Consider the following 13107-nt stretch of genomic DNA (forward strand, 5'->3'; position numbering starts at 1 on the left):
CAGACTGTGGGTCCAGCACGTGAGTTAAAGACAACTTCAAGATGAACTCCAACTTAGTGCACATTTGGACTGCATTAACTGTAATGGGCCTTTTTTATTTTCTTCTTTTTCCTACTAACTTCAATAAAGCTGAAATTTGTAAATTTACTTATAATTGAATGCAATATACGATCTGTTATTTCTTGCTGACGGCTAATTACAGTGGGGGGCAATATAAGCACAGATCCAGGTTCGGGTGTTCGAGACATCCCAGCTTCCTGGTTTTGGTGGAACCCAAGTCATACCAACACTAGAGGGGCTAACAAGCTGCATCTCTAGAGCTGCCCAGTAAAAAGGGATTTCAATTGCAATACATAATTTTTAAAAATTAATTGCAATAAGAAGTATATTTTTTAAAAATTTCAATATTAATGCAAAAAAAGAAAAAAAATAGTGAGGTAGTGGCCATGGATTCTTGGTCCATTCAAAAATCTGATGGTGAAGGAGAAGAAGTTGTTCCTAAAACATTGAGTGATGTGTCTTCTGGCTCCTGTACCACCTCTGAGCAATGAGAAGCGGACATGTTCTGGATTATGAGGTTCCTTAACGATGGATGCCTCCTTTTTAAGGCAGCGCCATTTGAAGATGTCCTCGATGTTGGGGAGCTAGTGCCCATGATGGAGCTGGCTGAGTTTGCAACTTCTACAGCTTTTTCCTGTCCCGTGCAGTGGCCTTTCCATGCCAGATGGTAATGCTCTCCACGATGTATCTGTAGAAATTTGCAAGAATCTTTGGTGTCATACCAAGTCTTTTTAAATTCCTGATGAAATATAGCTACTGTTGTGCTTCTTTGTAATTGCATCAATACGTTGGGTCCAGGATGCCTGTAGATCTCTACAAATGTTGACAGCCAGGAACTTGATACTCCTCATCCTTTCCACTGCTGATCTCTTGATGAGGACTGGAGTGTGTTCCTTCGACTTACCCTTGCTGAAGTCCACAGTCAGTTCTTTGGTCTTACTGACGTTGACTGCAAGGTTATGGTTGTGACATCGCTCAACCAGGCCAATCTTTCTCGCTCCTGTACACCTCCTTGTCACCGTCTGAAATTCTACCAACAACAGTTGTGTCATCGGCAAATCTACTGATGGTGTTTGAGCTGTGCCTAGCAGTGAGCTAAGCACACATCCTTGAAGTGTGCCAGTATTGATAGTCAGCAAGGAGGAGACCTTATTTCCAATCAGCTCTGACTGTGATCTCCTGATGAGGAAGTCAAGGATCCAGGTACAGAAGCCCCTGTTTTGGAGCTTGTTGATTAGTACTGAGGGTATGATGGTAATCAATAAACACCAGTCTGACATCGGTATTGCTGTTGTCTCTGTGGTCAAAGACCGAGTGGAAAGCCAGTGAGATTATATCCGCTGCAGACCTATTGTGACAATAGGCAATTTGCAGCAGATCCAGGTCCTTAGACTGGTTTTGATTCTGAGCGTGACCAACCTCAAAGCAATTCATCACAGTAGGTGTGAATTCAACTGGGCAATAGTCATTGAGGCAATTCACCCTGCTCTTCTTGTGCTTTGGTATGATTGTTGCCCTTCAGTGAGATTGAAATTGTCCTTGAACACTCCCACAAGTTGGTTGGCACAGGTTTTCAGTGCCCTATCAGGAGCACCATAAGGGCCTGACGCCTTGTAAAATTTAACCCTCTCCAAAGATGTTCTGACATTGGCTCAAAGACAGAGATTACAGGGTCACCAGATGCTGGAGGGATTTGCAAAGGTGTAGTTTCATTCTCCTCAAAGTGTGCATAAAACGTATTTAGCTCATCTGGCAATGAAGCATCATAGTCATTTATGATGTTAGGTTTCAGCTTTTGGGGAGTAATAGCATGCAAAACCCGCCAGAGTTGACGTGCATCTAATTCTGTCTCTAACTTCAGTCAGAGTTGTACGTCTTCAAAGGCACACCCACATAGGCCTTGATGAAGTGGGTGACAACTGTGGCGTATTCATTCAGATTCAAAGATGTATCCCTGAACATTGTCCAGTCTACCAACTCAAAGCAGTCCTGTAAGCATTTCTCCGCCTTCCTTGACCATACCTTCTTGGTCCTCACCACTGGTACTGCAGTCTTTAGTCTCTGCCTATATGCTGGGAGTAGAGTTAGAGCCTGGTGACTGGACTTTGCAATTGTGGGCTTGGGTTGACATTGATGGTGGTATAACAATGGTCAAGTGTGTTGGCTCCTCTGGTTCCACAGGTGATATATTGGTGATAACTGTTCAGAGATTTGCTCAAGCTGTCCTGGTTGAAGTTCCCGGCAATGATTGGGAAGCAATCAGGGCGCGCTGCTTTGTGACTGCTGATCGTGGTGCTCTGCTCCTCCAGTGCCTGCCTGTCGTTGGACAGAGGTGGAATTTACACCTTTACCAGGATGATGGCAGACAAAATAGGTGACACTTGAACGCATGATGTTCCAAGTGAGGTGAACTAAATTGAGACAGAACTGTGCACCATGTTCTGAGGTCTGGGGTCCACTGATTTTGAGGATCAATAGATTTTTTAAACGTCTTAACACAACGTTGCTTACTGCAGTACCCATAGCTATGACTGTAGATTTCAGCTGTAGTAGTCCTAAATGGGAATATTTGATTATTCCCATTAGAGCTGCACACAGACAGTCGGCACTTAGTGGTGCCATCTGTTTGGGGTTCTGTATTGGCTATTACTATGTAATGCTGAAGTAAACTGGTCAGTATAGTCTGTTACCGTATAATGCTGAGGCACAGTACTCGTGGCTGGGTCTGTAATTGGGCAACACTGTTATAACACAAGTAGATAATATTGAGTTGCAGTTGTTGGATATAGCTCTGTCCCTGTACAACACAGGGGCATGGTGGCCTGTTATTGTATAAAATTAAGGGATGCTGGTCTGTTACTCTATGATAATGAGGTCCAGTGCTGATGGGAATCGTTTTGTCACGTTTTGACGTGGGCACAGTAAGACCCACTGTATGTCAGTTCTGGTGGGGAAAGAACTATCATGAAACTTCATGTTACCTGGTACAATGAAGAAATAGATAGATAGATAGATAGATACTTTATTCATCCCCATGGGGAAATTCAACATTTTTTCCAATGTCCCATACACTTATTGTAGCAAAACTAATTACATACAATACTTAACTCAGTAAAAATATGATATGCATCTAAAATCACCCTCTCAAAAAGCATTAATAATAGCTTTTAAAAAGTTCTTAAGTAGTTTACTTAAATACATTGAGTCCTAACCCCGGCACTTTAACATATCTTACTCCTGGCGGTTGAATTGTAAAGCTGAATGGCATTGGGGAGTATTGATCGCTTCATCCTGTCTAAGGAGCATTGCATCGATAGCAACCTGTCACTGAAACTGCTTCTCTGTCTCTGGGTGGTGCTATGTAGAGGATGTTCAGGGTTTTCCATAATTGACCGTAGCCTATTTGTGTAGGCCCCTGGGTGGCCTCAGGCTCGCTCAGCTCATTCTCGTCTAGGGGGAGCAGCCTTCGGCCCTGCCAAACTGGGTAATCAGCTTGTGTGGATTCTGTGTGATGTCCCCGCCTCGCCAAAGAACAAACAGGACACCATATGCGATTAAATGATTACAATTTATAAAGATTACTATAACTAAGTAATTAATAACGATACAGTATATATGAAGGAAAAGAAAATAATGAAAAGGCACCAAACTTATCAAAGTCCAACCCACTTCGTACACAACCATTGGAGCTCAATTACTGAAGTCTTCTGGCCACCATTTGATCCCCTCTGAGCTCCTCGACTTGCAGCTTAGGACCACCCAAAGTGGTCAACCAAGCACATCTGTCTTTGCCTCCTCTCCTCGGGGTACCTCCTGGCCTTGGACCCCCCGCTTGGGGTCCATTCCTCGCCCAGTTTACAGCATCGCGTCCTCTCTCTCTCACCCCCTCACGCCGATCTCCCCAAAAGCCCGCCAACAATAGCTTACAGACTCAGAAGAAAGAACAGCATTAATCCCAATTGGTTTACAAAGGAATACAATTCTTGTTATCAGTAAATTTTAACCCAAACAAGCTTCCAGCACTCTCTCACAACAAAGAAGCATTCCTACTTTTAACAAAACAAAGAAGCCATTTTGATTAACATACGCATTTACAAAGAAAAAGAAGAAACCCCCTGATGCACCATCAATAACTCACTCTGAGACGTAAGAAGCGAGATATCAGCTTTGATTGACTGGAAGAATGAACAACACTACATCCTGGAGAATGAGGCCGGGCTCAGGCCTCAATCGCCTTTATACAGGGGTCTGTGGGAGGAGCCACAGGAGCAGTCCAGACAGGTATATGTAGTTCACCACACCCCCCCTTTACAGTCTTCCCCCCACCAAATAAAAGTCATGTCCTCATGACTATTGAATAACTCGCCCACTCTTCCTGACAACACAAACCCTAACCCAGGCACAAACAGTGACATTGCTTCTCAAACAGTAAACCTCACACGCTGTTCCTCAGGCGCTACATAGGCCAACTTATCTGGGAGTTTCCTAACCCTCCGAGACCTCCGTACCCCCACGCCTAAGCCCTTCAGGCTCGGACACAACTGGGGATACCTCGGGCCCGGTACCACTCCTCTCTCAACCTCTCACTCATGCCCCCACTGCTACTCTTAAGCCCCCTGCTGCCCACAGCTAACCCTCCCCACTACACCTGACTCAGTGGGAGAAGGGCCAAGGGTCTCTTCCTCAATTGAGGGTAAGTCAGCAAAAGGCAGCATGTACCACACATCCAGCACATCATCCTTCGAATCCATATTCTTCCTCATTTCGGCGATCGGTAGCTGCTGTTTGATCTTCTCCAAACGGAAACACGTGGCCTGCACTGCTCCTGCAGTCTCTTCAGCCTCCTGCAATTGAGATACCAGCTTCTTCTCTGGCCCCTCCAACTCTCGCCACAGGCTCAGCAGTTCTGACTCACGCATCCCGGCCATCTCAATCTGAGACGCGGTTACTCCAACAGCTTCTTCCACCCCGACCTGAAAAGAAGCAGTTAAAGATTGGTCAGCCTCCAGTTCAGTATTCACTGCATTTATCTCCAGCTTTTTCTTCATCATGACTTCTTCCAGATCGACTTTCAGGCTTTGCCCTTCATTTGAACTGTTGATGGTCATCTTCAGGTTCCCTTCAAGCATCCGCTTCCCTCTCTGAGATTTGTCTGCAATTTCTTCACCTCCACAAACTTCCCTCTCCAGGCTCTCAGTTTGCTGTTGCCCTCAGTCAGACAACTTTCTTCGTTTTCTCCAACTTGTAAGTCCTCCCACTGGTTCCAGATCACTCTCTCCAGTCTCTCTGTCTTCATTTCAAACTTGATTCCGTAGAGACAGTCACTCACGAGCTACGACCTTTGCCAGCCCTGGCACGTGTCCAGAAAACACTTTAACTCCGTAGTTCTCAGCCACTCCTGCAATGACTTCACTTCATATTCTTCTGAGGCCAATCCAAATACCAGGAGGTCATCCACATCTGCCAAAACTCCAAACACCTCCACATCCCCCATGGTCTTCCACATGCCCCTCGGGAAGGTTGCAAGGGCTCCGGATAAGCACAAGTCCGCACAAGCAGCTCAAAACTCTGGGTGCATCGGCAATGCCTCCAAACAACGCTCACCCGCATCCTCTGGGCAGACCCCCAAGCACACCAGCAGGGTATTGATTCTCTCCAGAACTGAAAAGCTTCCCTTCTCAACAGTGTCTGGACACAATAGCATTAACGATTCACGAACCTCAGCCACCCCCACATTTGCCTCTAAGAACTCTATTTTCACTGACCAACAACCATCGTCTGGATAATCACCGGCACTGGCACCCCAAATCTCCAGTGCCCTCAATGTCGTCAAGGGTAAATGCTTCCAATAAGGTTATAAAACAAACTGTACAGCAACTTAACCGGCGCCCTGGTGTCAAGGATGGCTTTAACTTGTCTTCCATCCATCCATAATGACACCTGAGTGTGTGGTCCCTCTAAGCCTTCAGGAATAGGGTCTGTTCCTTTCGGGAGTTCCTTGGTACATTGCTGGGAACGTGCTCCCCCAGAGACCACAAGCTGTTCCCCCACTGGGCCTCCTCTAAGTTTCCCAACACCTCTCGGATCAACTGAACAACTGAGGGAGGAGCTGATCCCCTTGACAGATCCCCCTGGCAGATCTCCCTGGCACCGCAAGCAATTTATCTGCCCCCCTAGCCAAAAGGGATACCCTAAAAACTTTCCACCAATCTCCTGCCACAGATATGGTAAGCCCCCCACCTGCGGCATTTGACTTCCAGTCGAACCACACGCATTTTCCCACACTTTCCCAGAACTGGCAGCTGTCACTTCGAGGTAATTGCACTCGACAGTTCTTTTTTTTTATTAGTTTTTTAATACATTTTCTACATAGCTACAGATAAAAAAAACCCCGGATCAAAATGAAGAACATTGATACAGTACAAAAATAAACATACAATAATAATATGATACAAAGAAAGATAATTGAGAAAGCACCCAAATTGAAGACATGTAAAATTAGTATCCTCCCCAAGCCCCGCAACAAAAAAAAACTCCAGACCAACCACAACACAATATAAAGAATATAAATCAGGACAATCAAACCCCCAGAACTGTAAATACACTTAGCAACAGAAGATATTAATGCCTACTACAAAAAAAAAGGAGCTGAAAGCAAGGGACTGAAAAAAAACCTTAGTTAAGAAGAAGGTTATGAAAGTACTCAATAAAAGGTCCCCAGACCTTATGGAACTTTAAATCTGAATTAAGGACTGAATAATGAATTTTTTCAAGGTCTAAGCAGGCCATAATATCGTTAAGCCATTGAGCATGTGTGGGCGGGGCAACATCTCTCCATCTAAGGGGGATTAAACGTCTAGCCAGGAGAGAGGCAAAAGATAATATTCAACACTTAGTCGAACTCAGACGTAAATCTGTCTCACCCCAGAAACCGAACAAAGCAATTAAAGGGTTAGGTTCTAGGTGGTGATTCAGAATATACGATAACGTTATGAAGACATCTTTCCAAAATTTCTCCAAGCTAGGTCAAAGCCAGTACATATGAATGAGAGAGGACTCGACCCTTTTGCATTTATCACAAAGTGGACTGATGTTAGGGTAAAACCGAGATAATTTGGATTTGGACGTATGGGCTCTATGAACAATCTTAAACAGTAAAAGGCAATGGCGAGCACAAAGAGAGGTTGAGTTAACCGATTTGAGAATCGAGTCCCAAGTCTCATCGAATAAGGAGGTATTTAAATCATGCTCCCATGCCATTTTAATTTTATCCACAGGGGCACGTCGTAGGGCTGCTAATTTATCACAAAGAAATGATATTAAACCTTTACCTAGTGGATTAATAGAAAGAAATAAGTCCATAACATTTTTCTCAGGCATTTCAGGGAAGTTAGGGATTAAAGGAGTAATAAAGTGTCTAATTTGGAGATATCTAAAAAAAATTAGCATTAGGCAGATTGAACTTAGCAGAGAGCTGTTGAAAAGAGGTGAAGCGATTATCAATAAAAAGATCTTCAAAATGTCTAATGCCCTTCCTATACCAATCATGGAAGGCTGAGTCATACGTAGTAGGTAAAAAAAGGTGATTATGTAAGATAGGGCTAGAAAAGGAAAAACCATGGAACCTATAAAATTTCCTAAATTGAGCCCATATATGCAAAGTGTGTCTGACAAGAGGATTAACTATTAATCTGGACAAACTACTAGGGAGTGCAGAGCCGAGAAGTGCAGAGATAGATAGTTCTTTAGTGGAGCTCAACTCCATTGCCACCCAGTTAGGGCACTCGGGTTGGCCATGGAAAAAAGACCAAAAGGTAGCACAACGTATATTGGCTGCCCAATAATATAAACGAAAGTTAGGTAAAGCCATGCCACCCTCTTTTTTAGATTTTTGGAGATAAACTTTGTTAATTCTAGAGCGCTTATTCTTCCACAGATATGACAAAATAATAGAGTCTAAGGAATCAAAAAAAGATTTAGGAATAAAAATTGGGATTGATTGAAATAAATATAAAAGTTTAGGGAGAACATACATTTTAACAACATTAATATGACCTACCAAAGACATAGATAGAGGTGACCATTGCAACAGACTCTGTTTAATAGTATATGAAAGATTGGCAACATCTCAACGAAAGAGATTTTTAAACTTCCTTGTGACTATAATCCCAAGACAAGTAAATTGATTGTGGACTACTTTAAAAGGGAGATCACGAAATGTTAATTCTTGTGCTTCTTTATTAATTGGGAAAAGTTCACTCTTATGTAAATTAAGTTTATATCCAGAGAACTGGCTAAACTGGTCAAGAAGTGAAAACATTGGAGGTAAGGATGTAGATGGATTTGAAAGAAAAAGTAATAAGTCATCAGCATAAAGAGAAACTTTATGCTCAACACCCCCTCTCCAAATCCCGGTCAGTTCAGGACAATTTCGAAAAGCTATCGCCAAAGGTTCTATAGCCAAATCAAAGAGAAAGGGACTTAAAGGGCATCCCTGACTGGTGCCACGTTTGAGGTTAAATAACTGGGATTTCTGAGAATTAGTTAAAACAGAGGCAGTAGGACACAAATACAGCAATTGCACCCGACAGTTCTAACAACGTCACCAGCCCGCCTACTCAAACTTTCAACCAATCCCTGTGCTTTCCCTCAGCCAAGCACTGCCACTCGCCCAACAACTGAGAGGTCTGCTCCGCCCACGCCTCCGCCCTTTTAGGGCTGGACATTATTCCAACAACCGGGTGGAGCCCACCATAGCTGGAACATACCCACCAGTCCTTCCCCGCTCTCTTAACAGCATGGACAGCCCATGGTCCCACCACCATTTCATCAACGCTAGTTGGAACTCGAACAACGCCCTCCAGGGCACCAACAGCCACCCCACCCAACACACATGCAGAGATAATCAGCAATCGCACACCCGCAAAGGCACACCAGTTCTTCACCGCAGACATAATTTAAAGAGGGCGATCACACAGCTTCCACAGAAATCAATCAGGATGAGCACCCCACAAAGTGTTACAATAGGTAGGCGCTGTAAGTTGCCAATTCACCCAAATACTGTAGTTTGTATTTCTGGAGCATGCCCTCAAATGGATTTTCAATGCATCCAAGTTGTAGTGGGGAAGTGCTCAGAGTAATCATTTCATCCATGAAAATAAGAAATGGGAACAGAATTAGGCCATTCAACCCATCGAGTATGCTCTGCCATATCGTCATGGCACCATTCTTCTCCCCATAATCTTTCACACCCTGACTAATGAAAATTAAACTCCACTCTGATTAATTAATGCTCAAGCTTATGATTCATTGGGATCAGTGGCAATTTGATCCTAATATTCATGTACCACATTGTACAATCCATGCGAAATTCTACGATCCAGGCCCCACAATATCAATCTTTACTTAACTTTTAACCAACTCCTTAAAGTTACTTTAACACTGATAACACCTCTAGTGTTGGCAGAGTTGCTCAGTACAGAGGCCATGCAAAACCAGGCCTGGATTCATGCTTCAGCAAAGATGGAGAGATGTGTTCTCTGCAGGATTGAGGTTGGGATGCCACAGGAATCACTTGTTATATGACAATTTCTCTCAAAATGCTGCTTACCCTTTTGATATCCTATCATCACCTATCAGAGGAGTAACCGGTGAAAGAGATTGAAAACATTTCTCTCCAGTTCCACTGTTTGAGTGACCACTCTTTTAAATCCACATCTGTTACCCCTTCCTTTGTCAGGGGCTTTTCCTGTTCTATTTTAAACACAATGGAAGTATGTCTGAACCTGTTCAGGCAAAACAGCTGCAGGTGTAGACATGCTGAGGCATGGTAGAAACACGGGCTCTTTGGATTCAGCAGGAGCAGGTTGGGTAGTTGCATGTTTTGCCAGATTTGATGTCCTGAGTCTATATGCTTACAGGATGCAGCCTTCATACCTCAGAAAGTGGACAGCTTCAGTGCCATTGTGGATGCACACAAAGCTGAGCTAACAGCATTAACTCGGATGTCTCAGGAAGCTGCAGAGGCACGAAAAAGCATGAGGGTAAGGACCAGCAATTTTTTTACTGCACAGGGCACGTCAGATACAGAGTAAATCTGTCAACACTGTTCTAAAAGGAAATGATGGGTAAGATGACAGGAAGGTTTATGGATGGTGGATTGAAAGCAGGTGCTCAGCAAAGTAGTCATCGACTCTGTCCCCTGAGACGGAGGAAGATTCAGAAAGAGATGGTTCAGAGATGAACCATACACAAGTGAGAGCACAGTGGAAATTTGTGGTAAAAGAAATGCAGTTTTTGAGTTCTGCTTAAGTATAGGAAGTTGGCTCATATATTGCCTTCTGGTTAATAAAACATGTCTTTCAGTATTGGATTTATAATTCATAAATGAGCCTGACAGTGTAGTTAATGGAAGGGATTCTGAGAGACAGGATCTACTTGGAAAGGCAAGAATTGATTGGGGATTATCAACATGCCTTTGTGTGTGTAAATTGTATCTACGAATTTGATAGACCTTTTGAAGAGATGACAGAGAAGATTGATGAGGCAGGGCAGGAGACATTGCCTACATTGACATTAGCAAGCCCTTTGACAAATTCCCACTTGCTAGGCTGGTCAGGAAGGTGAGCTCACTAATTGATATAAAATTGGCTTAGTGAAAGGAATCAGAGGGTGGTAGTAGAGAGCTGTTTTTCAGAGTGGAGGTCTTTGACCATTAGGGATCAGTGCTGGGTCCCCTCATATTTTTATAACTATTTGGTTGAAGGTGTAGGTGGCGTGATTTCTGAATCTATGGATAACACAAAGAAATGGCAGTGTGATGGAAAATGAAGCTACTCTCCAAGGTTATAATAAGATTTAAATCAACTGGGAAACTGGGCAAATGAATGAATTTAACTTAGACAAGTGCAAAGTGCTGCACTTTGAGAAGGTAAACCAGGTCAGGACTTACAGTGAATAACAGGATCCTAGGGGAAGTTGTAGAACAGGGAAACCCTGGAGTAGAATACACGGTTTCCTAAAGGTGGTGACACATGAAGACAAGGTGGTGAGAAAGACATATGGCATGCTTGCCTTCATCGGATAGAGCTTTGACTACAATATTTGGCAAGTCATTACAGCTGTACAAGGTGCATCCACAGTTCTGATTGCCATGCTGTAGGAAGGATGTGATTAAGCTAGAGAGGGTGAAGGAGAGATTTGATAAGGATGTTGCTGGAACTGGTGGGCTTGTGATGCAGGAAATATGGTTTATGCTGGAGCTGTTTTACTTGGAATGAAGAAGGCTGAGGGGTGACCTTATTAGAGGTTTATGAAATCATTAAGGAAGTGGATGAGGTGGAGAGTTACAGTCTTTTACTCAGGGTGGACAAGTCTGAAACTAGAGGGCATTGGTTTAACGTAAAAGAAGAAATTTAAAGGGAAATCAAGGAGCAAGTATACAAATGAGGTGCCTGAGAAAGTGGTAGAGGCAGGTACAATTACTATGTTTTGAAAGACATTTTGGACAATTACATGGATGGGAAAGGATCGAGGGGTATTGGCCAAGCATGGGCAAATGAGATTGACTCAAGAAAGGCACCTTAGTGGGAATGGATGAGTTGGTAGATATGTAAGAGTGAACCAGTAAGTTTTATAAGGAATGGTCCCTTAGAAATGCTGAAGATGTTGGGGGACCATATTGCAATCTTGGCATGGTGGTAACTGTAAAGGATGGTCCATTGAACATGAAAGCAAGGTGGGGGGATTAATGGAAGGTGAATACCAGAGGATTCTGAGCAAGGGGAGAGTGAGAGCAAAAGTGTGGGGAAGTTGAAAGGGAAAGCACAGTTCAAGGATAAGAAATCTCTAAGGCACCTGAGTACAACATTCCATTTTGGAGCAAATACAATGGAAGTGGATAATCTAGGAGAATAGAATGGAGTCTTCTTAGGAGGCAGGGTGAGATGATAAACAGTCAAGGCAGCTTTCAGTCTCTCAGTCTTGGATTAATAATTGATTAATATTTCCTTTGTCCAAGTAATTGCATATGTGGCATTTAAAGATCTTTCAACCACAAATCCCTTGCTATTCACATTTAATAATCATTATTACTTTTCACACTTGATTTCTTACGATTATCTACATGTTCATATATAATGCATCTTTAGGAAAATATATATGCATTGTTTGAAATGGTACATTTAAGTGATAATTAACCTTTATTATCATACAAAGATGGAGTTAGATGCTCTGGAAAAGTCTTACAGTATAGAGAAGAAAGAGCAAGATGCCATGCTGGCCAACCGGCGAAAGCTGCTGAGCCTGGAGAAGTATGCACTGAAGCACGTAAGTTTGGAGTCACATTGCTTCTGTGTTGTGTCTGGTTTTTAGTTGTCACTGCTTTTTTTTTGTGTAATCTTACAGTAGGGGAAACTCCATTAGGCACAAGCCTGTCTGCTTTTTGTCTGCTACTGCTCTATCAAACATATCTAGTGACTATACCTGTAGGAAACTTTGAGTCTTCCCCAACCTGAAGCCCTGGATGAGGCCCTCAGCAATCTGCTGAGGCCAGATCAGTGGCATTCAGGTCTGCTGACCAGGCAGGATGCAAGAGGTCTAGGTATGATCTCTGGAAAGCATCCGGCCCAGATGGGGTACCTGGCCAAGTACTAAAGACCTGTGCTGATCAACTGGCTGGAGTGTTCACTGAGATCTTTAACCAGTCGCTTCAGTATCTGAGGTACCCACCTGCTTCAAGAAGAAGGTAGTAACCTGCTTCAATGGCTATTGTCCAGTAGCACTTACATCCACTGTGATGAAGTGCTTTGAGAGGTTGGTGATGAAGCATATCTACTCCTGCCTGAGAAGCGACTTGGATCTGCTCCTGTTTTCCTACAGGCACAACAGGTCCTTAGCAGATTGCATTTCACTGGCTTTTCACTCAACCTTGGAACATCTGGACAGCAAAGGTGCATATATCAGGATGCTCTTTGTCAACTACAGCTCAGCATTCAATACTATCATCCCCTCAAAACTAATCAATAAGCTCCAAGACCTTGGCCTTAA

At 43.4% G+C, this 13107-nt stretch overlaps 1 protein-coding gene across 1 annotated transcript in view; it reads left to right on the forward strand.

Annotated features, from left to right (window-relative positions):
• The window catches only part of LOC140730066 (coiled-coil domain-containing protein 183-like), an 86106-nt gene that overhangs the window by 39247 nt on the left and 33752 nt on the right, over positions 1–13107 (forward strand). The window contains exons 6-7 of the mRNA XM_073050205.1: positions 9981–10103; positions 12277–12387. Coding sequence (XP_072906306.1) covers positions 9981–10103; positions 12277–12387 — 234 coding nt within the window. The remainder of the gene's footprint in view (positions 1–9980; positions 10104–12276; positions 12388–13107) is intronic.

The sequence above is a fragment of the Hemitrygon akajei genome, chromosome 7, assembly GCF_048418815.1.
Source record: "Hemitrygon akajei chromosome 7, sHemAka1.3, whole genome shotgun sequence".
NCBI lineage: Eukaryota > Metazoa > Chordata > Chondrichthyes > Myliobatiformes > Dasyatidae > Hemitrygon > Hemitrygon akajei.